The sequence below is a fragment of the Sus scrofa genome, chromosome 5 (genome assembly GCF_054392235.1).
Source record: "Sus scrofa isolate SSC_HxYL_T2T_F1_AM1 chromosome 5, Sscrofa_HxYL_maternal_Yorkshire_Landrace_v2.0, whole genome shotgun sequence".
Lineage (NCBI taxonomy): Eukaryota > Metazoa > Chordata > Mammalia > Artiodactyla > Suidae > Sus > Sus scrofa.
Window position 1 is genome coordinate 78,873,166 of NC_139387.1, and position 26,424 is coordinate 78,899,589.

The 26,424-nt window shown below is 38.3% G+C and overlaps 1 protein-coding gene across 1 annotated transcript in view; it reads left to right on the plus strand.

Annotated features, from left to right (window-relative positions):
- Positions 1-26,424, plus strand: part of LRRK2 (leucine rich repeat kinase 2) — a 145,668-nt gene that overhangs the window by 78,412 nt on the left and 40,832 nt on the right. The window contains 9 exon segments of the mRNA NM_001113437.3: positions 3,346-3,547; positions 5,200-5,288; positions 10,549-10,736; positions 11,610-11,764; positions 13,710-13,856; positions 14,007-14,198; positions 17,601-17,747; positions 22,599-22,699; positions 26,181-26,371. Of these exon segments, the coding sequence (NP_001106908.2) occupies positions 3,346-3,547; positions 5,200-5,288; positions 10,549-10,736; positions 11,610-11,764; positions 13,710-13,856; positions 14,007-14,198; positions 17,601-17,747; positions 22,599-22,699; positions 26,181-26,371 (1,412 nt within the window).

Below are 26,424 nucleotides of genomic sequence, written 5' to 3' on the forward strand. Positions count from 1 at the left end.
TTAAAATTTTCTTCTGGTAGGACAAACATAATTCCTAGAGTTCATAAAACACAAATAAAATGGTTATCAGTGAGAACACTTGTTTTTAATAACTCACAGGAGAAATTAAAATTATTCCTGGGTTCTAAGAGAAGATGGTGTAAATTCTACTGAAAAACACCCTGAATATCTTAATATGACAACACAATGGTGGATTTCACTGTTAGTCCCTATTGGCTTAGCTCATTAGCACTAATGATCAAGGCCATAGCTTATAGCAAGGGTCCTGTTTTGCCTGGACAGTCCCAGCATAATGGTTAATTGTATCCCACTACATTCTCAAAACATTCCAGTTTGGATGATAAATTATATGGTCACCCTGGTTATAACGAGTTGGCCAGTTAGCTTAGTTCTCTTCAGTTTCCACAGCTTATGCTCCGAGCCCAACCCTAATGAGCCATTTATAAATGTGCTGCTCATTGTGGTGTCCAGGGAGAGAATTTGCACATTTGTATCTTTTCGTGCATTTATCACAGTCACTGAAAGGTTTTTCCAGTGGTGGTTCAGTGGGATTTTATGTAAGAAAAATGAAGTATCATTATTTGTAGATTTTTCTGCTCTTATGGGGCATATGATTAAATAATAATATGACTTTTAAGAAACAAATATATAAAATTAATATAGTCAAATAACTTCTTTCCCCAGGTGGTTTTCTTTTGAGACTGTACCTGGATTTAGGGAACTTGGTTGTTACTTACAATATTTTAATAGCTTCTCTTTTTATCATAGATATCAGAGCATTTATCGTATTTTAAAAAAGACTTCTTGGAGGATGAGTTTGTTTTGAGAATGCCTGAATTTAGTTGCAGAAAAGTCTATAGATAATAAAGTGGTTGGTTCATCAAAACTGGCTTGGCACTGCTTTAGTCTAATAGTATGTTATCACTGTCAGTTAATAAGAACAAAATTCTTCATGACTTGTACCTGAACTCTGAAGGCAACACCAGCTAAGGAAGTAAAACAAATGCTTTGAGAAATGGCAGTATTGTTTGAAGAAAGGTATATATTGCTGATGGATGCCTTTTTTCTGGCATATTGGTTTGAACATCCATTTGATTGCTTTGCAGAATAGTGATGACCCCAAAACAGTAAGCCTGCCAGAACTTGAATATTCTTTCCTCCCTGAGGTGCTCCAACCTGTATTGAAACAGTAGCTTTTAATCTTTGAGAAATGATTTTTTTCCCCTTTCATTTATTTTTCCTTTTTTTCCTTTTATCTTGGCTCTTTTCTAAGCTTTCCCCCCTGTCTCACCCCTATTAACATGTGTCTGCACCGAGTTAGAATAAATTATTATTTTTTTTTTTTTGGTTTTGGCTGTTGGTGTCCTGATCATAAAGCTAAAAGAAGTAGGACAGAGCAGAATTCAGTGCCAACAATATTCTTCTTAGTCTTGTCCAGCCACTTGGCAGAATGGGATCCTTGCCGGTCCTATAATCCACCCTTGTAAAGTTCATCTCTTTGTTACTTGATTTGCTCTTTGTGAGAATTCTTACTTGCTTCTATATGTAGGTTTCCCTTCTTGGGTTTAAAACATAAACTTCCATCCGAAGGTCTGTTTTATCTTCATTTATAAATGATGAAGAGAGGGAATAGGAAAGTGAAGGTTAGTGAAATTATATTTAATTTTCTGGTTGAAGGGACACATCAAAATGATCTTAAATGTTTGGATGTAAATATGTAAGTAATGGTTATACCTGCAAATCAAGTTCTTTAAGGATCTAATTAAAAGTAGAAAAAGAGCAAGTCAAATTTCATGTGTGTGTGTGTGTGTGTGTGTGTGTGTGTGTGTGTGTGTGTGTGCACGCACATAAGAAAACCCATTTTCTTTCTCCTTTCTTTCTTTCTTTCTTAACTGCCACACCTACAGCATATGGAAGTTCCCAACTAGGGGTTGAATTGGAGCTGTAGCTGCCAGCCTATGCCACAGGCACAGCCACGCCAGATCCCAGCTGCATCTTTGATCTACTCCTCAGCTTGTGGCACTGCTTGATTCTTAACCCATTGAGCAAGGCCAGGGATCGGACCCTCATCTTCATAGACACCATATCGGTTCTTAACCTGTTGAGTCACAACAGAAACTCCCCAATTTCTATTTTTAATAAGTTTAAGAATTCAAGTAGAAATTCTGTTAGTTACTGTCAAGTAAAAAGAATATGCAAGAATACGTTCATGGGTTGAGAAATGGGGAGAGTTTGCCACCTGGTGGTTCTTAAAGGCATTTTAGTTACTATTGGTAGAGTGACGTTTCTGTTTAAAATTAGATTTTCAAGAAAAAAGAAAATTTGGAAAAGATTTTTAATATGTAAACTATCACTTAAGGCCATTCTTTAAAAGTTTTTGTTTTGTGTGTGTCTTAGTAGACAGTTAATAGATTCTAAATGTCACAGACCCGAAATCATCCTTGCACGTCAGAATCATTGGGGTTTAGACGATTTCTTAATTTCCCAAGTTCAAATTTCCAAGAAAAAGCATAGCTTAGGTGAGGAAATTTCGTGTCTGTCTCCAGACTTCACTGATCATATGTACATTCCATGAATATAACATTTTGCAAATAGCAGGAATAAAATTTAATGTTTCACCTTGGGGTGTGGATATTTTCAGATCATAAATAAGGACCAAAAGTTCTTTAGTACTTACTGATTTCTTAGGCTAGCATATTTATTGCTGGCCTAAATTTAATGTCTTGGAAAACAGAAAGTCCTTTATTTATACTTAATGATTTATCCTGGATTTTGCCATGGATTTTCTGGATAGCCAAATATTTCCATACTGTATTATTTGATAGTTCTTTGTCAGTTGGCTTTTGTATTCATATTTTTCTTTTCTTTTCTTTTTTCTTTTTTTTTTTTTGTCTTTTTGCCTTTTCTAGGGCTGCTCCTGTGGCATATGGAGGTTCCCAGGCTTGGGGTTGAACCGGAGCTGTTGCTGCCGGCCTAAACCACAGCCACAGCAATGCAGGATCTGAGCCTCGTCTACAACCTACATCACAGCTCATGGCAACACCAGATCCTTAACCCACTGAGCAAGGCCAGGGATCGAACCTGCAACGTCATGGTTCCTAATCGATTCATTAACCACTGCGCCACGACGGGAACGCCTTGTGTTCATATTTTTCTTATTTTAAGATCATCTTATTTATTTCTCACAAATTACTTAGTTTTATATTACATTTTGATTTTATTTAGAAATACAGTTCTGAATGATATACCCCTTTCTGTAAAAACTATTATCACAGAATTTACCAACCACCTGAAAAATAAATGAATAAAATGGATTTTTACAGCTTGTCATTTGTAATTTCATAGATCCGAGATCAGCCTGTTGTTGGGCAGCTGATTCCAGACTGCTATGTAGAACTTGAGAAAATCATTTTATCAGAGCGTAAAAATGTGCCAATTGAATTTCCTGTAATTGACCGGAAACGATTATTACAACTCGTGAAAGAATATCAGCTGCAGTTAGACGAAAATGAGCTTCCGCATGCAGTTCACTTCCTAAATGAATCAGGTTTGTTTATTGCACCTTTTTCCAAATCTCTGCTGTTGTAATTTACGAAAATGTATTTGAATCTTGAATGTACATTTAAAATTTAACAGAATATCTACAAAATAGATCACTTTTTTTTGAAAGATGATCACGTGCATTGATGTCGAATCATATATTATGTCATAAGAGAAAAATTTAGAAATAATTTGAAGGCAGTAGTGGAAAAAGCCTCTGAGTAGGAGTTAAAACATGTGGGTTCTAGAGCTTGACTTTACTGTTTTGGAGCTGTGGGACTCTAAGCACAAGCCATGTCCTTCATGGTAGTAAGTGAATTTAGTGTATGTGGAGGCTATCTGAACACTCCAAAGAAGAATTATTATTGGGATGGTTTTGCTGGGCACTTGGAGAATCAGTGGTTGCCTGAGGCAGTGAAGCTGCTGATTGGTGGAGCTTGCTCTGTTGCATTACACATTGTCAGCATGATCAGACAGATGAAAGTCTCACGCTGACTTTGGTGCTAATTGTGTACTTGATCAGTGTGTGGGTTGATTTGTAGTGCTAGGGTACGTGGCTGGGAGGTTACTTTTGATTCCCAGATTTTGTTGTATGAAAAGTAACCTTCATATGAGAAAAAGAATGTTTATATGTATATGAGTGGGATACAGCTGTACAGCAGAAATTGGCACAATATAGTAAATCAACTATACTTTAATAAAAAAATACAAAAAAATCTATGTGGTTTGAATCTGATCTATTCCTTTTCCCCATCGTTCTTAAACCAGTAGCTTCTTATGATATCTTGTGTTTCTTACCTATATTTGAAAATAAGATGTGTCTTTGTAGTGTAAAATTAGGAAGCCAGAAATGTAATTTCTTCTTTTTTTTTTGTCTTTTTAGAGCCACACCCATGACATATGGAGGTTCCCAGGCTGGGGGTTGAATTGGAGCTGTAGCTGCTGGCCTACTCTGCAGCCACAGAAATTCCAGATCCAAGCTGTGTCTGCAACCTACATCACAGCTCACAACAATGCCGGATCCTTAACCCACTGAGCGATGGAACCTGCATCCTCATGGATACTAGTTGGATTCATTTCCGCTGAGCCATGACAGGAACTCCCCAAAAATATAATTTCTACTTATTTGTAGATATTGGCTCTATGGTGTATGGTTTTGTCTCAAATATGCTTACATATGATCATTTTATATAGATCAAAAGATACTTTTTTTAAATATGGGGACTTCAGAGCTTGGGAATGAGGATGTCTCAGCTCTGCCACTAATGATGCTGCAGTTACCTCATCTGTAAATGAGGAGGTTGGACTAGATTCTTGCTAAAGCCCCTTGATACTTAGGAGTTCCCGTCATGGCTTAGTGGTTTGCTAATCCAACTAGCATCCCTGAGGATGCAGGTTTGATCCCTGGCCTCGATCAGTGGGTCAAGGATCCAGTGTTGCTATGTGCTGTGGTGTAGGTCGCAGACGCAGCTCAGATCCATCATTGCTGTGGCTCTGGCGTATGCTGGTGGCTACAGCTCCAATTCAACCCCTACCCTGGGAACCTCCATATGTCATGGGTGTGGCCCTAAAAAGACAAAAAAAAAAAAAAGATAAAGAAAGCCGCTTGATATTTACATATTCTAAATTCCGTGTTTTGTTGCTTGATTTTTACTGCAGGTGTCCTTCTTCATTTTCAAGACCCAGCGCTGCAGTTAAGTGACTTATATTTTGTGGAACCCAAGTGGCTTTGTAAAGTCATGGCGCAGGTTGGTGTTTAATGCTTTTGTGGTATGGGTGTAATGGTTGAAGAAAACTGCAAGTGACATCTAGAGCAATGCACATAATAGGGTTGTGTTCAGTTAAGGTAGAAACTACCATGAATATAGAAACCTATAGAACAGTTTGTGTAGAAAACAGCATAAAGAACTTCTTAGAAAAAGAGATGTCCTCTTAGAATTGTCTTGACTGTCTTCGTTTTCAAGTCATAGGCAAGTGTTGGTACCACTCTGTTCCGTAGCACTTTTCTAGATCCTGATGATAGCTTTGGTTGGTTTATTGATATAGTCAGTTGAGTGAAAGCTTTGTAAAAATCTTTGGGGTAAATACATATAAGAAACTTGGTTTGATGAGCCTAAGAAACTTCTTTCTAGACAACATGGAGGGGAACTTTGACCCCTAGGTGGGATATAAACTCTAGATGCTTACAAATTTGGGAATTTTGGATAGTGGGCTTATGACTATCTTTTCTCTATGTTTCATATGGAAAATTGTGTCAACTCCTAATAACAATTAGCTACCAATGAATTTATGTTAATTCGCCACCGTTATCCACTAGCATAGGTTTGCCACAGAAAACTACTCAAACAGAACACACGAGCTCAGGGCTCCTCAGTGTCAACACTGTTGAGATTTTGGGCTAAATAATTCTTTGCTGTACATTGAGGGTAATGAGAGCATCCATGGCTCTGCCCACTAGATGCCAGAAGTACTTTCCCAGTATGACAAGCAAAAACATGCCCAGACATTGGCAAATATTGCAGTGGGTGCAAAATCACCCTAGGTGAGAACAACTGCTTCTGGATTAATGATGAACTGGATTAATGAAATGAACCTGGGAAGGCATCTCCAGCATGTGTACCCCCTGGTGATTATTTTGTTTATGAGTATAATTTACAGTTTGCATGTGACTCCCTGAGTCACTAAAATGATTAATCTTTTCACATTACAAATCCCTCTTCTAATCAACCATAATGGTAATTAAATTCCCTCAGATAATCTTGAATGATAGCTCCTAAATTTAATCTAAGGTGAAAAAAAGAAAGATATTTTTAAGGGGAAGCTCACTGGGGGTTAAATCTTTTACCATGGAACTTGAGAGCACATTGAAACATTGTGATTGGCAGTTAATTGTAATGGCGACAGTTACGACTCTTCTGGTAGGTGTTTTGAAAGTTGATTTTCATCCTAATAACAATTAGCTACCAATGAATTTATATGTCACATATGTCATGGAAAGTGTGATTTTACCCATCTGCTAAAGGAGAATGGAGCCAGGAAAGTGTAGTGGTGAAAAGCGCAAGCTGTAGAGTCAGCATGACCTGTGTTTAGATGTCTCCTAAAGACTTACTAATTTTGACATTTCTTAATGTTTTAAGCCTATGTTTCTTCGTTTGTAAAATAAGGATAATAACATTATCTTCTACATTGCCTCCCCTAGTTCACTGTCACTGAGTAAATTTTAGTAGAATTTTTATTTGATCTATGTGGTAACTAAAGACATTTTTTCAGGAAATGAAAAAAAACCTTCAAAACTGTAAAGATGTATTCATGGAGTTTTGGAAAGTATGCCAGGCATGGAGCTAAATTAAGAAAAAAAATATGTGTAGGTATATGCATTGGGTTTAGAAAAGGGAGTTTTAATTATTCCCTGAAGAGTTTATTGTCGTTGGTGGCACACTGTATCAGAAAATAACTGAACTCTATATAGTCAAGAAAAGGCTAACGTTGCCCCAAAAGTCATGTGTTTCCATGTGATTCGGGAACATTTGAAGTTGCATTTATATGGTTAATATTAGTGTGAGTATATCTTATTCAAGAGAAAAATGAAGTGGTTTGTATCAGAACCACTTCTTTTAACAAAAGCAAATTGCAGAGTTCCTGTTGTGGCTCAGTGGGTTGGTTAAGAACCTGACAGAGTGTTCGTGAGGATGCGGATTTGATCCCTGGCCTGACTCAGTGGGTTAAGGATCAGGCCTTGCTGTACTCTGGGGTGTAGGTCAGAGACACAGCTTGGGTTTGACGTTGCTGTGGCTTTGGCATAGGCTGGCTGCATCTCTGATCTCTGATTTGACCCCTAGCCTGGGAATTTCCATATGCTGCAGCTGTGGCTGTAGAGGAAAAAAAAAAAAAAGCAAATTTCCACCATGACCACAGTAAAACCCCTGAAGATTCTGTGGAGTAATTAAGTTGAAACTCCATGAAAGTTCTTATTAGCATAGTTATACTGTAAACATGTTAATTTAATTGAAAATTAAGTCAAGAATTGGAATAGCTCAAAGTTATTTTGAAAGATAGACCTAAAGGTCAATAAAATGATAATATAAATTTCTTATAAACTTAAAAAATTAATGCCATCATTTTTATTTAAGTTGATATGTTGAACTAGAATGTCATTTTTTACTAAGGTTTCAGGAGAATGAAAGCTATAAATAATCAAGTGAAAATAAGAATGACTTGCCTGACACCCAGTCAGCAAAAATAAATAAGGGTATTCACCTCCATGAATCATCAAGGCAAGAGTAGAAATAATTCCATTGTGCAGAGGCTCTAATGAGCCCACCCACCTTCTCTGTGCCCTGAGCGCTTAGGTCACTAAACTTATTAAAGAAGTTTCCAACCACACAAAGAGAAGTTTGCCAAACTCATTTAACTGAATGACAAAAGAGATATGAAAGGGACTTATTGGATTAATTAAGTGGAATATTAAAATGCTTATGTGGCAATTTAATCTTGATAAAAAGTTGTGTGAGAAATTTGGAAAATTCTCTTTCCTTGTATAAAGGAGTAAGTTAGCCTTGTCAGTCACCAGGATGAAGGAATATTAGGTCTTATAAAGGTAAGGTTTCAGTTTTTTATTGCTGCGTGACAAAATGCCCCCAAATTTAGAGTAAACAAGTAAACTTGGAGTATAACATCACCTGCTCTCTGAGCTGACTGGGCTCACAAGTGGTTGCTCCACAAGGCATGGGCAGGGTCATTCTCTTGGCTTCGTTCATTGAGCTGGGCGGAAAAGTCCAGGAAGGCTGCACTCACAGTCTTGGTGTGTTGGAGCTCCTCTGTGTGGCCTCTCATATATGCCTCGTCCTCTTAAAGGCTTGGCCCAGGACTGGAAAAATGTCGGCTCTGCCACATACTAGTGACCAGAGCAACCATGACGCCTTGAACAGTCTTTGAATGATTAAAAGGAAGGGAAGATGGATAGACTCTGTGCTTAAAAAATTAAGCAGCCCGCATGTGTAGGGAGAGGAAAAAATGAACATGTCCGTCTTTGGAAATTATCTGCTACAAACAGCAGTAGCATACCATAGATCTACTAAAATAATCAAGCCCCAACTTCTGTTTCAGAATCAATTTGGTGAAGTAAAATAAATTAGAATAAGTATATAATAAGGACTGACTTAATGAGAGCTTACTTACATGCTTTTCAAAGATTATCTCATTTAATTCTCAGAACAACTCTTTCAAATGGTACTTTATTAGCCTCCATCTTGAAGATGAAGGAATTGATGAACAGAGAGGTTAAATAAGTTATCTAAAGTTATGTATTCAGGAAGGAGTTAGGATTTCAAACCAAGTGGCTTGACTCCAGTGCCTGTAAACCTTAACCTGGGAAAAACTTCTGGGCTCCAAACTTAATTCTCCGCAAGTTGACACGTTCAACAATATGTGTTTAGCACCTAACAGCATTTCAGATATTGTGCTGGGGCTATAGCAGTAGACAAAACAAGGTTTCTGCATTTAATGGAGCTAACATTCAAATGGGAGGAAATAACCAACACATGAATTTTTAACATGTTAGGTGGTACAGAGTGCTACAAAGAAAATGTAAAGATGATTGAGGTTAGAGAGTGAGTTGTCAGACAAGGTCTTAGCAATTTTCAAAAGAGTAAAAAGCAGTTTTCCTCATGACCTAAATTCTAAGAGCAGTTTGGGCTGTAAAGTACACAATATAAAAGAAGTTCCAAATGGCAGTTTTTATTTTTTAATGACCCAGTATACATTGTATTAGATACCATTGTGTTCAATCATTGATTCAGTAATGTTACATGTGCAAAATAGAAATATAGAAAAGAGTAAAACATGTCCTTGGGCCTAAGGATTTTACAATCCAGTGTTTTAAACAACTGCCTGATAGTGTAAATGTTATTTTCTCCCACTTAAGTATCCTTTAAACATTATAGACCTACTCAAGAAAATTAACACACATCTCTTTTTAAAATTAATTTGGCCAAGTAAAATGAATAGGAATATGTAGATAATAATGGCTTGCTATTTGCTAAAACTTGTCATATGTATTGCGCCTGTTTTATCTTATTTCATTCTGATGGCAATCTAAGAGACAGTCACTTCTTACCTCATTTTACAGAGAAAGAACTGTGGGTAAGGAAATTAAATATCTTTCCCAAGGTCACACAACTGGTAGCAGAACCTGGATTTGAATCTGAATTCTTCTGTGTGTGTGAAAAACAGTCTTCTTCTTCTTTTTTAACCATACCTACAAGCATGCAGAAGTTCCCAGGTCAGGGATTGAACCTGTGCCAGAACAGTGACCTGAGCCACTGCAGTGACAGTGCTGGATCCTTAGCCCGCTGAGCAACATGGGAACTCCTGAACTCGTGTTCTTAATTGCTATGATGATGATCAAAGTATGGTCTCCACATTAGAGTCATCAGAGTTTCATGTTTAAAAAGCATCTTCTCTAGCTTCATCCCAGACCTATGGATCCAGACTGAGTGGAGGCCAGTGACAGTCAGTGGTTACTTTGAGAAGCACTGAACCGTGCTAAGCTGCTTCTCTTCCCATTGATGGAAACCATCTTCTATTATATGAATGTACAGTAACAATTTCTATTCAAATGTGTACTAAAAACACAGTCTGCAAGATAATTTCACTAGGGGTATATTATTGATGAGACTGTGATAAGACTGTGGGATACTGGATTGATGTATTATTTGGAGCTGGGGAAGGCTTGGTTTCAGAGGACCGCCATAATTTCTGATCTGAATTGACTTTCTTAATTTAATACGTGTGTGTGTGTGTGTGTGTGTGTGTAGTGGGGGAGGGGAGTGAATGCCCCACTGGCTTCTAGGTTACATGGCTGCTAGCTAGAGAAATTAGGTCCTGTGTTGTACTTGACAACATTAAAATTATTTTTTAATCATTTTTACTAAACAAAGGAAATGCTTTAAATTCAAAACTTTCCAGAAAAATAATTCTAGTGATTATGGATAAGTTTAAATCTTTCAGATTTTGACAGTGAAAGTGGAAGGCTGTCCAAAATATCCTAAGGGAATTATTTCCCGTAGAGATGTGGAAAAATTTCTTTCAAAGAAAAAGAGATTTCCGAAGAACTACATGTCACAGTACTTTAAACTTCTAGAAAAATTCCAGATTGCCTTGCCAACAGGAGAAGAATATTTGCTGGTTCCAAGCAGGTAAGCCAAAACTTAAAAATTTAATTACCCTGTGGAAATTACCATATACTTACATTGTTTTGTTGTCAAAGTAACTTTGGTCTATGATAAACATATTTTTTCTTCTTATGTAAACTTTGCACAGAAGAATAACATTTTCTTTTAATGAAGACACTGTATTTGACATTTTAAAGATACAGTAAATGACTGATTTTTATGTATATAATTACAGTTTGGTTTGGCACTGCTTAACTTATTTAAGAAATCTTAATAGTGGAGATTATTTCTTGTGTGTGTCTGTGTCTCCTTACATGGTATTGAAAGAGGTATTATAGTAAGCAGATTCTGGGGAGATAATGAGTTTTCAACAGTCTTAAAATAATTTGTGGCTTTGAATTTTCATAGGAGAAGGGCAACATGACAGAGGCCTAAGTTCTAGCCTTGTAGTGTAGAAATTCTTCTTACTGCATTATAAGCACCTGGGAAATGTTATAAAGTAATAAGACATTGAAAAGTGCAAATTGCGTTGATTGATGGATGGTGACTAATTCTAAAAATAGATATACACTTTTTTCTAGGACATACATTTTTTTTCCTAAGTTTTATATAATCCTTTTGCTTGTTTAATGCACAACTGTAATGATTTATTTATAGTGTAAATAGGATTCTGAAAAAATCTCATGCATCTAACTACATCTGAGCATGCATTTGAATTGATTAAATAACCATTGAATTTTGAAGTAGGAAGAACATGTAGCAAAAGAACATTATAAAAAAATACAATTGCTTAGAATATTTATCTTCCATTCATTGATTGCAAGTCATAAAGCACTTTGGTCAGTGTGGTTGGGTGTTTGATGAAGCTGTGCAATGATGGCGTCCTTTTCTTTTTAGCTTGTCTGACCACAGGCCTGTGATAGAGCTTCCTCACTGTGAGAACTCTGAAATTATCATTCGACTCTATGAAATGCCTTATTTTCCAATGGGCTTTTGGTCAAGATTAATCAATCGATTACTTGAAATTTCACCCTACATGCTTTCAGGAAGAGGTATGTATTTCATGAAGACTTAATATTTGGAGAAGTTAGGAGAAAAGGATGTTAAAACTAATATGTCATTTTCCTAGAGCTTATAGGAAGGCAGCTGAAAATCAGAAAATAAGCTCATAAGACCCAGGAGGGGGGCAGTACAAAAATATGCACACTTACAAGTTTGTGCCATTTCTTAAGAAGACAATCCCTCGGGTAGCCCTCAAGGCCCATGTGTTTATTTTAGACACATTTAAAATGAGTATAAATATCTTGTTTTCTAAGCCAAAGCAGGCTAGAAGCAGCAATTTTATTTTTATTTTTATTTATTTATTTTTTTTGTCTTTTTGCTATTTCTTGGGCCGCTCCCGTGGCACATGGAGGTTCCCAGGCTAGGGGTCTAATCGGAGCTGTAGCCACCGGCCTATGCCAGAGCCACAGCAACGCAGGATCCGAACCGCCTCTGCGACCTACACCACAGCTCACGGCAACGCCGGATTGTTAACCCACTGAGCAAGAGCAGGGACCGAACCCGCAACCTCATGGTTCCTAGTCGGATTCGTTAACCGCTGCGCCACGACGGGAACTCCCAGAAGCAGCAATTTTAAAAAGTGAAATTACTTAGTTATTAATTTAGACACACCCACCCACCTACACACACACACACACACACACACACACACACACACACGCACAAGGAAAAACTAGAAATTGCAGAGTCAGGGAGTTTTATTTGTTAGATTAATACATCCTGACCATTCAGACAGCTAACTCAAGAGTAGAGACTATAACCTCTACTCTGCTCCATAATCCTTGAGGGGTTTACAAAAAAGAATAAAAATGGGTGTTTATGATGCTACCTCTTCCTCCTGGAAGAGAGAGCTTAGTGCTCCAAAGGGAAAGGATGTATTTTTTTTTGTGATTAAAAATCACCTTTATGGGAGTCCCTGATGTGGCACAGTGGGTTAAGTTCCTGACTGTGGTGGCTTGGCTTGCTGTGGAGGTGCAGGTTCGATCCCCAGCCCAGTGCAGTGGGTTAAGGATCCAGCATTGCTGAGCTATGGCATAGGTCACAGCTGTGGCTTGGATTCAGTTCCTGACTCGGGAACTTCCTTATGCTGTGGGTGTGGCTATAAAAAAAAAGGTTCAGCTTTATGGAGGTAGTACTGTATTATGAAATAACCTTTTGCTTGCAGTTAATCAACATATAGGTGAGTATATCAGGTGAAAGTGTTGGTTTTAGCATGACCACCTACCTCTTTCTAAAAGTTATGAGAAGGTATTTATGATTTTCTTTCTTCATCTGTTATACATATTAAGCTATGTAACACCATGAATGTGAAATTTGTCTTAGGTTATCTACTTGGTCATTTTTCTTATTTCGTTGCAAAATCGAGGATAAAATATTTAATAGTTATGGATGAGGACTTAATGTTTCCAAAACTTTCTTTCAAAACAATTGTAACTCTATTGGCACTTGTTGAACTTGTTGAATAAATGAATAGTAAGCAGAATCATTAAAAACATTCCATTGCTGATAGGGATAGCAATCTAAGTTAGAATTGCTATTAAAAAAAAACAAACAGGAGTTCCCGTTGTGGCGCAGTGGAAACTAATCCAACTAGGAACCATGAGGTTTCAGGTTCAATCCCTGGCCTCTCTCAGTGGGTTGAGGATCCAGTTGCCATGAGCTGTGGTGTAGGTCACAGATGCGGCTCGGATCTGGCATGGCTGTGGCTCTGGCGTAGGCCAGCAGCTACAGCTCTGATTCGACCCCTAGCCTGGGAACCTCCATATGCTGTGAGTGTGGCCCTATGAAGACAAAAAGACAAAACAAAACAAAACAAAACAAAATAAATGTAACTCTATTACTGTCCCTTGTGGTTTGTGCTGTGATTTTCTTTCCCCTTTAATGTATAGAGCAGCTAATAAAGCCTCTATTTGAGTCCCTTTAAACTTCTTTCAGAACGAGCACTTCGCCCAAACAGAATGTATTGGCGACAAGGCATCTACTTGAATTGGTCTCCTGAAGCTTATTGCCTGGTAGGATCTGAAGTCTTAGACAATCACCCTGAGAGTTTCTTAAAAATTACAGTTCCTTCTTGTCGAAAAGGTAAGGGCAGTCATTCAAAACTTTGAATTGTACCACTAAGGAAATCTAAACTTAAAAAGAAAAAAAATTTTTTTCTAGTTCCTCCTTCCAGTTTTGCAGCCAGACAGGGCTCAGCTGGGGTGTTGATGAGGTCTTCTTTTGATTACGTAGGCTGTATTCTTTTGGGCCAAGTTGTGGACCACATTGATTCTCTCATGGAAGAGTGGTTTCCGGGGTTACTGGAGATTGATATTTGTGGTGAAGGAGAAACTCTGTTGAAGAAATGGGCATTATATAGTTTTAATGATGGTGAAGAGCATCAAAAAATCTTACTTGACGACTTGATGAAGAAAGCAGAAGGAGGTATGTGTCGATGTAACTTCCATGTATTTGTAGGTGACCCTTTCAGTTATCTATGAAGTGAGTTTTGTAATAAATGTAAAAATTATCCATAGCCATATGGGATCAGTTAGAGAAAAAAACTGCATTCAGTTGTTGGACAGTTCAAAAAAATAGACTATGTTTATTGCCACTAAGATCTTGTATTCTAGGTTCCGAAAAGTGTTGATTCAAGTGTAACAATATTGGCTATTATGCGGAATAATGTCATCTGTGAAATGAGAATACTAACCAAATGTATGTCATAGAATTGATATGAGGATTTAAAATAGATGATACAGGAAGTAACTCAGCAACATGTCGATGATATAAGTGCTCTGTGAATGTGGTGCAAGCAAAGAATAGGTCATTTCCTAGGCCTGTAACAAGAGTCTAAGGCAGTTCTGAATTCTCATTTCTAATGAGTTAACCTGGGAATGAGTTTTTAAAATTCCAAGTAGATACTAAATTCAACTTTTAAAACTTTCTCAAATTTTCTGGTAATAAAACTTAAAAGACTGATTAGAAGACATAGAAAATATGTGGTTATTTCTGTAAATTTAAAGGACAAATTTATGTGCAACTTTAGAAGTTTGTCTTTAAAAAAACATGTTTTTACTCCAGAAGAAAAAGAGGAGGCCACATCAAGAGGTAGGAGGGGCAATTTCGTGATATAAACAACCCCATACCCCCCGGGTGGGAAGCTCCACAGACTGAAAACTAACTGGTTCACAAGACTCACCTATAGGAGTGAGAGTTCTGAGCCCCACATCAAACCCTCACGTGTGGGGATCTGGCACTGGGAGAAAGAGCCCCTGGAGCATCTGGCATTGAAGGCCAGTGGGGCTTGTGTGCAGGAGCTCCACAGGACTGGGGGAAACAGAGACCCCATTCTTAAAAGGCGCACAAGGACTTTCATGTGCACTGGGTCCCAGGGCAGAGCGAGGTCTCCATAGGAATCTGGGTCAAACCTGACTGCAGTTCTTGGAGCACATCCTGAGAAAACAGGGGTGAATGTGGCTTGTTGTGAGGGAAGGACATTGAAGGCAAAGCTCTCGGGAATATTCAGCAGCTGGCTTTCTCTGGAGGGGGCCATTTTGGGAAAATCTGGCCCCACCCATTAGTCAGCCTGAGAAGCCCCAGAGCAAACAACAATCCAGGTGGGATCACAGCCCCAGCCATCAGGCTACCTAAAGACCCCTCGGGTACACAGCTGCCTCTAATCCCACCCAGAGACTAAGCCCCACCCACTAGAGGCATTAGAATCAGCTCCACCTACCAGGAGGCAGGCATCAGCCCCTCCCATCAGGAAGCCTACAGCAAGCCCCCATACTGACTTCAGCCACAAGGGGGGCAGACACCAGAAGTAAGAGAGGCTACAACTCTATTATCTGTAAAAAGGTCACCACACCAAAAACCTATAAAAATGAAAAGACAGAGAACTATAACTCAGATGATGGAGAAAGGAAAAACCTCAGAAAAACAGCTAAGCAATGAGGAGATTCTTAGCCTCCAGGAAAAAGACTAGATTGTTGATGCTAAAGATGATGCAAGACATTGGAAATAAACTGGAGGCAAAGATGGATAACTTACAGGAAACACTGAGCAAAGAGATACAAGACATAAAACTTAAACAAGAAGAGATGCAAAATACAATCACTGAAATAAAAAATTCACTAGAAGCAGCTAACAGCAGAATACAGGAGACAGAAGAACGAATAAGCAAGGTGGAGGACAGGTTAGTGGAAATTACGGAGGCAGAACAGAAAAGAGAAAAAAGATTGAAAACAATTGAAGAGAGTCTCAGGGAACTCTGGGACAACGTTAAATGCACCAACATCCGTATTATAGGGGTGCCAGAAGGAGAAGAGAGAGAGAAGGGGACAGAAAAAATACTCCAAGAGATAATAGCTGAAAGTTTCCCTAACATGGGAAAGGAACCACTCACTCGAATCCAGGAAGCACAACGAGTACCATATAAAATAAACCCAAGGAGGAATACACTGAGACACATATTCATCAAACTGACCAAAATTAAAGACAAAGAGAAAATCTTGAAAGCAGCTAGGGAAAAGAAACAAGTAACATACAAGGGAACCCCAATAAGGTTATGGCAGGTTTTTCAGCAGAAACTCTGCAGGCCAGAAGGGAGGGGCATGATATACTCAACGTGATGAAAGGAAAAAACAAGGCTCTCATTCAGATTTGAAGGAGAAATCAAAACCTTCACAGATAAGCAAAAGCTGAGAGAATTCAGCAACACTAAACCAGCCTTACCAGCCTTACAACAAATACTAAAGGAGCTTCTCTAGGCAGAAAAGAAAAGGCCGCAATCAGAAACAAAAATACCACAGATGACAAGGCTCACCAGTAAAGGTACAGTAAAGACATGAAATCATCCACGCACAATTATACCACCAAAATCAGAAATCATGAGAAGAGGTGGGTACAAATGCAGGACACTGGAGATGAACTTGCAATTAAGAGAACAACAACTTAAAACAATCTCATATACATATAGACGCTTATATCAAAACTTCAGAATAACTGCAAACCAAAAATACAACTGATACACAAACAAGGAATCTCTGGAGAGGAAATATATTTCATAGTAAATAAGTGCATAATCCACCATGAAGGGGGTCATTTGACATCATTCTTGGAATGCTGAAGTCTTCTTACATCTGATTCTGATTTCCTCTCCATCAAAGAATTTATGATAATTATAATTAAATAATGCAACTGTACAATTAAATAATACAATTCTACAATTGTATTATTAATAACCATTTCTCTCCATGGTACAATGTAAGGTCTTTAATGTCTTGTTTATCACATCACCTAGAATGGTGTAATGCCTATATTGAAGAACCAATAAGATGTAACAAATTTTGAGGACATATTTATATAGTTACACTGTTTTTTAACCAGTTTTTGCATTTTATATTTTACTTATTTTCAGAGGGTATATTATTTTTGTTATTCTTACCAGTTAAATTATTCTTTATATTATACTATATAAAATATTTAATGGTATATAAGTCTTTCTTTATAAATTTTAGTTGCATAATATAACAATTTTAATATAATGCTAATTTTTAAAGAAAAATTGAAATGTAATAGATAATAATAGTACGGATGAAAGCCATACAAAATGGGATAAAGTATAGAATAAATTTCCTATTTGTCTCAGCATATTTTCCATTCCACTTCTCCAGAGGGAGTCACTTAATCTGTTTCTTAAGATCCGTGATATAATATTCTGTGTGAATGTAATTGTGTTTAAATTATGTATTTTATTCTGTAAAAAATAAAAATAAAATTTCAGAATAAAAAAATAAATAAATTAAAAAAATAAATAAAAAACATGTTTTATGTACTTCTCAGGAGACCTTCTAGTAAATCCAGATCAACCAAGGCTCACTATTCCAATATCTCAGATTGCCCCTGACTTGACTTTGGCTGACCTGCCTAGAAATATTATGTTGAATAGTGATGAACTGAAATTTGAACAAGCTCCCGAGTTTCTCTTAGGTAACAATTTTTGTTAATTTAAGAATAAAAATTAGGATATATTTTTAATTTATAATCTAGAAAATATTCAAATAAAATTATATTGTCATATGTTTTAGTGACTTCAATATTTTCTGTAATGCTTTTCTTATAGAATAATATATTTTAAAGTAATATCATATTACAAACCTGGAATTTGCTTTGCATATATCTCTGTAGCCTGGATGTGAGATGAGGGTGGGACCGCCATAGAACCACACATATGATGAAATATCCTTGCATTTGCTTTGTCAGTGATGGGGGAGCAGGCAGGAACTTTTCAGTTGAGTAATGCAGCCATTTTTCAGTTGCAGAAGGACAGAATAAGTAACGGATAACACCTCTATGTAGTCATGGTAGCAATTTTGTTTCTCAGTATGGCAGTCATAACTTCTCACTAAAATAGTCATTTAAAAAGTTGGGATTAAAAATTCAGAAGCATTATATTAGTGATGTATTCAGGTTCTAAATATTCCCGAGAGCCCTTGGGAGCTATGGAGAGTATTGAGTTAATTTCATGTAAAGTATTTGAAGACCATTCTGATTTTACTTAGTGGAATACTTGTTATGTGTATATGCATTTCACTTTAATTAAAATTCCACAGGAAGACTGTCTAAAATATGTGTCCGGATAGTAATAATATTAACAACATCTAAAATTTGGGATATGACAGGTAGAGGTAAATAAACTCCTTTGTACCTTCATTCTTGACATCTATCGGGAAATTTAGAATGACTTTAAATGCCTTAGAACTCTAAGAGTGAAAATGTTAGTAATAGTAGGTTAACGCAAAATGCTGAATTGACAACACGGAATATTCGATCTTAACCAACACCGTACTTGACTTGTAAATTAAAAGATACAAGCAAGTACCAGACATACTATAGTCTTTCTTTGAAGGAGTCTCAAGCCATCAGATACAGCTCTCCAAAATATACCTTTTCCCTGCATTGAGACGTGTTTCAGATTAATGGACATGTTTGGAGCAATGTTACGTAGAAATATTCACAAAGGTCATTTTTGAAGCACCTTTGTTTTTTCCCTAGTTTCATTGAGGTGTAATTGACATATACCACTGTCCAAGTTTAAAGTATAATGACTTGATTTACATGTATGGTGAAGTGATTACCACAGTAACTTTAAGTAACATCATTGCATATAGATTTTTTTAAAAAATAAGAAGAAAAAGAGAACAGTATTTTTTTTTTGCTTGTGATGAGAACTCATAGGATCCACTCTCACTTTCATATATATTTTATTTTTTTATATACTGATTTTTTTTCCATTATAGCTGGTTTACAGTGTTCTGTCAGTTTTCTACTGTACAACATGGTGACCCAGTTACACATACACGTATACTTTCTTTTTTCTCGCATTATCATGCTCCATCATAAGCGACTAGACATAGTTCCCAGTGCTACACAGCAGGATTTCCTTGCTAATCCATTCCAAAGGCAATAGTCTGCATCTATTTGTAACCATAGTTATTATGTTGTACTTACATCCCTAGTACTTATGTACCTTAGAACCGGAAACGTGTGCCTTTTGACCACCTTGAAAGCACTTGTGTTTCATAATCCATTAATTATGCGGATAGGAAAATGTTTATGTGGGTACTCCCCATTCTCTAGCCCCATTTTCCATTAACCCATACATTCTATGTATATTTACAAATAGCGGTCTAGATCAGGGTTTCTCAGCCTCTGCAGTCTTGCTATCTGGGACTGGATAATTCTTCGTTGCGGGGGGGAACAGGGGTGTCCTGTGCATTGCGCACAATATTTAACAGCATCCTTGGCCTCTGCCCACTAGATGTCAGTAGTATCTTCTCAGCCCAGTCCCAGGTGAGAATCAAAAATGTCTCAAAACGTTGTTGGTGGTGGAGGGTGGGGGCAGGGAGCAGCATCATCCTGATTGAGAACCACTGATCTGAATAAATCAGATATATCCGTCTAAAAGCATTTTACAATCAGAGACTTCCCAATGTCCTTATGCTGAGTAGATCCAAGGGAAGTCAGTCATCTCCCCCTCCTTCATTCTCCTTGTAGGGCCTGAGTGAATTTTCAGCATTCAGGTAACCCTTTTCTTCCCACAGAGCAGTTACTATTAGGCAGTGACTAATATGACACATATTAATAGATTTGTGGGTATTGATAGAGTTGTTCTGTGAATACCTTTAATCCTTGAACAACACAGGTTTGAATCCATAGGTTTGCTTCTCTGTGGATTTTTTTCAATGGATACGGTACTTGTATTTTTATTTTACAGATCTTTATGTTAATTACACATGGGGAAAAGTTTGTGTTCGCTTAGAGATTACACTGTGTAGAATCAAAAGAACGAGGGTTTGAGTTCTGATTCTGTCCAAACTATTTCAACTTCCTGCCCTTGGGTGAGGCATTTATCAGTTCAATCTTTGTTTTTTGAGGCAGAGACAGCAGTATGAAGGTTTTCCACTGCACTTGGGGCTTCTGCACTCATAACCCTTGTTGTTCAAGGATCAACCGAATGTTTTTAATATATACATGTATGGGGTTTTGTGTGTCTATCTGAAGGGTTATGGGGCACATTTTCTCTTTAAGAGGCTATTTTCCCTCAAAGAAACATACTTCACTGGTGTTACTTATTGAGGTTTAGAAAGGTTTCTTCAATTTTTTGGGCATCTTTGTGTCACAAATATACAATAAGCAGTCTTTAACCTTATTTTTGCTCTTAGTTACCTGAAGGATATGACATCCCACACTCCATTTTAATAGGGCAGTGATTATGAAATAGGGCTTTAAAAAATTAGAAATCTCTACTACTCTCACCTGAGTTTTGTGTATATCTTTCTCTAGAGTGTACTTCTTTTCTCTGCTCATTAATTTTTTTTGTTTTTAAAAAAATTATTGAAGTATAGTTGATTTGCAGTGTCACGTTAATTCTTGCTATAGAGCAAACTGATTCAGTCATATAACAAGTCATATAACAAGTCAAATAACAAGTTTTAGCATTGTTGTTATATTCCTTGTAGATTTTTCTGAGTTCATTCATCTATATCAGTCTAGTGTCTATATCACAAGGCTCTATAGAAGACCCATAAGTACTATACAAAGGATATACTATATGTCAGTGAAGAGGACTAGTCCATTGGGTTGATCATGGTTTGTTTCTCAGGCCTTGGTTTCTCAATTTGTACAATGCATAATTTGTAGACTTGATACACACCTCAGAGGTTGAGATGTTGGAGGAGCAGAACTCTTGAAGACATGGCATTACATGGGAATGAAGGCTGAAAGATGCAAACCTGTTTAAGAAATTGTGGCAATTTTAGTTTGTCTAGATCAGTTGTTCTCCACCGTGGTTGTTTATTGTTATCACCAGCAAAGCTAAAAGAAAAATAAGTCCCAATGACCAGTACCTCTTGGGATTAATTAGGTCAGAATATTTGAGGGTGGATTCAGACGTTAGTATTTTTTTTTTTTTTTTTGGCTTTTTAGGGCTGCACCCATGGCACATGGAGGTTCCCAGGCTAGGGGTCAGATTGGAGCTGTAGCCACTGGCCTATGCCACAGCCACAGCAATGCCAGATCTGAGCCGATCTGTGACCTATACCATAGCTCATGGCAATGCCGGATCCTTAACCCACTGAGCAAAGCCAGGGTTTGAACCTGTATCCTCATGGATACTAGTCAGATTCGTTTGCACTGAGCCATGATGGAAACTCCTGTCGTATTTTTTTTTCTTTTTAAGGCCACATCTGCATCATATGGAAATTCCCAGACTAGGGGTCCATTTGGAGCTGCAGGCCTATACCACAGCCATAGCAACATAGGATCCAAGCCGCATCTGCAACCTGTGCTGCAGCTTGAGGCAACACTGGATCCTTAACCCTCTGAGCGAGGGATACTAGTTGGGTTCTTAACCACAGTGGGAACTCCCTCAGACATTAGTGTTTTTACAAAGCTCCTCAGAGGTTCTGTGTGCAGCTAAGTATGGGGGAAGAACTACTGGCCTAGAGCCTAGAAAATGGGAAGTAGAACTGGAGGAGAACCACAAAAGGAATTCAGGGCCACGATGTGAATATGAACTTGATTTTGTATTTCATTTGAGACAATGCAGAATAATTTGTTTTTGAGCAAGAGAGTGACACAATCGCAATGTTGAGTTGAAAGTAATGAACTCACGAGGCCTCCACCGACTAGGCAGTAAGCCTGGAGGCCCCGTGTGGGTACACTGGTAGCGGAAATGGAAAGGCAGATGGGAGCATGAGGGGGACAGTGAAGTGGAGCTGGTTAGCTCTGGGGCTGGGCATGCCTCATGTTATCTTTTGCAGCATAAGGTAATTTTTTGGTTTTGACTCCAGAGTCAAAAAGAGTTTTGTTTTTACCAGATGTGTGGAAGGTCGGATAAAAAGTAGTTTGGAGAAAAGATGACGCCTGTGGCTTTTGATGGAATGCAGTTGAGATTTGGAGAAGCAGGCCAGTAGACATCTCCAACAAAGACTATACCTATGAGGCAGTGTTCAGGAAGTAGCCTGTGGCTGTAAATGAAATGTGAAAATTCTCTACATAAATTGTCTACACATAGAGACAGATGAAGTTACAGAGTGAATGAGGTCATTGAGTGGGGAGGGTGTGAATGGAAGGCAGGAAGGCGAGACACAAGATCTTTAGGGACCTCTTAGTTCCTGGAGTAGAAGAAGGAAGAGGAAGCATTTGAGGAGCCTTGATTCAATAAAACTAGTGGGTCAGATTTCTCCTCAAAACAGATGTAATTACAAAAGATACACTTTTTAGTGTTTTTCTGCTTACACAGATTAACCTAAGTGGTTCGTTCGTTCTTTTCAAAAGGTGATGGGAGTTTTGGATCTGTTTATCGAGCAACCTATGAAGGAGAAGAAGTGGCTGTGAAGATTTTTAATAAACATACGTCACTTAGACTGTTACGACAGGTGAGAAATGCAATAATGTTCTTGTATTAAATCGTATATTGTTAATCTCCTGCAACTCCTGTTTTGCTTGCATTTGTGAAAATGCAAAATGATAACCATTTTCCCCCAAAGTTAACTTTAGTTATGAAATCCCACTATTGTCATTTCTTTATGGAGTGAAAAAGGTTTGTTTTTCCTGTTGAAAAACACAGTTTTTATTCCTGGCTGCATATCACAAGCACAGAAGAAAAAAAGGTACCTCTTTTGGTTTTCATAATTCAAAGGAACCAAAAATCCATACAACAGTAGTCCATTTAAAAACCTGTCTTGGTCTCAGTTAAGTCAAGTGTTCTTTTCTCAGAAAGCAGTTATGTTCAAGGCCACACTGTTGCTTATTGGCTTAGGCCTGTGTTACTGAACTATCAGTATGGTAACGAGGTAGGTGTTATTCCCAGAAGCTGGGATTGGAGTCAGTTCCTTCGCTGCTTGGGTGAGGGTTGGATACCTTAGCAAAAGTCAGGGTACTCTCAGGAAGAAAGAAAGCTGATGGGTGTTGAATACATAACTAGGAGTGGTCACTCTAGTTCCCCGTCTTGTTTTGAATACTGATGAGGATCTTTTTTCTTTTTTTTCCTGAGTCTTTCCTGACAGTAGGGATGAGTGAGAGAGACAGGGTAAGAGGAGAGATAAAATCCAATGTTAATTCTGCAACCTCACACCAGAACTCAATCTTTTTTTTGAATTTATTCATTTTTATTTTTTTCTTGATTTATTAAAAATACGTTGTGCCCAAGTCCAGTTAACTTACATAAATAAAAAAATGCAGTTTCAATACATTACTCTGAATAGTGAAAATAATTTCATGTACGTATAAAATATCCTGGAGTAATTTTGACAATTAGTATCAAAAGTTACACTGTAGCTCCAGGAATTAGCTAATAAATATTTTGTATATAATATTTTGCAATTTTTCCAACCAAATCTGGGCACAGTCTGTTTCTCTCTGTAGGCGGTTTGTTTTATAAACTGATTTTAAGTCTTAATATTAATCTTTGACATAAGTTTCAGATTTTATGTAATGTGCTCAGGGAACCCTTGTTGGAAATCACAACACTAAAAATGTGTGTGGGACTGATTAGTGACCCACCTAAGTGAACCAAAGAAATGGTAGAAGAAATAGAAACAGAGTGTATGCAATATGCTTTTTCCTTTAAAAAAAAAAAAAAGGAAAGAAAGAAAAAGAAAAGACTTCAGTGTTCAGTGCTGCATTTTTGAGGGTCATTCTCCCTGTGGTCATGAATTGGGGCCGATCTATTGCACTCTCTAGCTGCTTTCTCTTTGCAATCAGTGAGCTGGTTTTTGAGGATAAGAAATTTGGATTAGGCTTCTCTCTGTGCCTCTGAAAAAAAATAGAGCTAACTTGACTTGTTCTCAGTTTTAGCCAACTGAGCTAATCAGATATAGAAGAAAAAAAGATTTTTATCTACAAAGAAAGTGTGATTGTAGTCTGAAGTGCCTGTTCTTGGGGGGGAAAAAAAATCCCCTCTCAGGGCATTGCGCCTTTCTTCTTCGGCTTGCAGAATTCTCCGCACTTCAGTTTCCTGATAAATGCAGTTGGCACTCATACTCACCATCTTTGAAGCTGGTTGTTAAGAAACAGAGCTTCTGCAGAGACCCTAGTTAAAAACATGAATCAATTTCATATCACATAAGCTATAAATATCAATGAAGTACAGTTTCAGAGTAGAGTGAAATGTATAGAAATAACACGTATGTGGAATTCAAAAATAACATTATCATAGAACAGCTTGTGAAGTCTCACGTGATGCGGGCAAGGAATCAGGATGGAGAATCTGTTCCAGCCAATTTCTTGGATTAGAGAGAGATTGTTGCACTGAGGATTGCTTCCCTTCGGAAAGGTGGCCCAGGGCAGGTCACTCTGAAGTCAGAATATTTGGGCTGAGGTCTGAATGGCAAAAAGCCTTCAGCTATGTTCTCGGCAGAGGGATCAGCAAGGGCAAAGACCCTATGGCTAGGCAAAGGATTTTGGAGAGACAGCAGTGAGTAATGGCTTTTGAAGCAAGATATTCTCTGCTCTGAAATTGAACCTGGGCAGCCTGGATAAAAACCAGGAATTCTAGTCACTAGACCAGCTAGAGTCGAAAAGCAGAATTGCCCTGATTCTTGCCACCCTGTTGAAAGCAAGAATGTTTCAAGGAAGCAAAAACGGGTACACAGTTTGTTTGAAACACAGTGCAACATGTAGGAGAGCACCCAGAGAATAGTCTATTTATCTAAGGCAGAAGCAAAGCAGTAATACACACCCAAAAGAAGAGTGTGGGCGCTGGTGTTCCCCCCCCTGCGCCCCCCCGAATGAGGTGCCTGCCAGAGAGGTGATTTAACTCACTTACATAGGACAGTTTTTCCAGGTCTTTGTTTTCCTTTGTCCGATTATCTTGTTTTATTCCTTACACTGGACTGGACCCAGGGTCCTCCCTGAAATACGTGTGCATCTTTTGGCCAAGGTGGGTTCCAGAGCAAAGGGTTTTGGGCAGGTTAGCAGGAGTTATTACATCCTGGCATCCCCTCCCTTTCCGTTTCAGAGGGGTCTTTCTGCACATATGGCATTCAGGTCTCCCTGACCCTGTAGATAGGAAACATGTGACTTGCCCGAGAAGGACCTAGCTCCTCTCTGCCCCTGCCATTACCATTGTTTAAAATCTCCACTGAAGACAATTCCCAGTTATTTACCTTGCTCCTGTTGTTACTTCTCTCTTGAAGCATGAACAGGTGGCTGGTTGTAAATGTCTTTCCTGGAGTCCATCTGTCTCCAGAGGGGCTGGGTGTGTGCTGTGCTGGGCACTGAATGAACAGCAGGGTGGCAGAAGGGTGGTGAATGGGGAGGAGAGAGAAAGGAGATGAGGTTTGAGAGATGGGCTAAGGCCAGATCTTCATGTAAGATCATTTACATGAAGGCCACATAAGTGCATGGGATTTTCATCTAAAATTAATGGGAGGTCACTGGAGAGTTTTCAGGGGACAGGGGTGATATCATATATTTCTGGAGACTTAGACATTGCCCTTTGTAAATCTTTCTAGTCGTTAAACCAGAGGTGACAGGTAGGGTGTCCCTCACGCTCTAAGTGCAGTCGATCAGTAGTGGCTGCTCAGGATGCTGGCCTGAGAAGGATCCTGTGGCTGAGGATTCGGTAGGTGAGACTGACATATCCACGGTGTGTGTACTGCTGCAGCAGTAAATGCTCTGATAAAGCAGAGCAAATAGAAAAAGAGAACTTAAAGTTTTAATTCAGAATATAGGGGGAAAACCAGTGGTTCATTTCTGAAAATGTGGGAAGTACAGAAAACTCAAAGAAGATACAGAACATTTGCTGTGATGCAGTCACCCAAAGAAAACTGTGCTCAAGGTGTTGATGGACTTAAGGAGACACTTGGACGGGGTGGGGAGAGCTGGTGGTCTATTAAAAATTTTTTGGCTTTGCAGGAGCTGGTGGTACTTTGCCACCTCCATCACCCCAGCTTAATATCTTTGCTGGCGGCTGGGATTCGTCCTCGGATGTTGGTGATGGAACTCGCCTCCAAGGGTTCACTGGATCGCCTGCTTCAGCAAGACAAAGCCAGTCTCACCAGAACGCTGCAGCACAGGATCGCGCTCCACGTGGCCGATGGCTTGAGGTAATTGATTAAGGTCACGCTGTTTTCATTTTCTTGTTTTCTTCTGTGGCTGT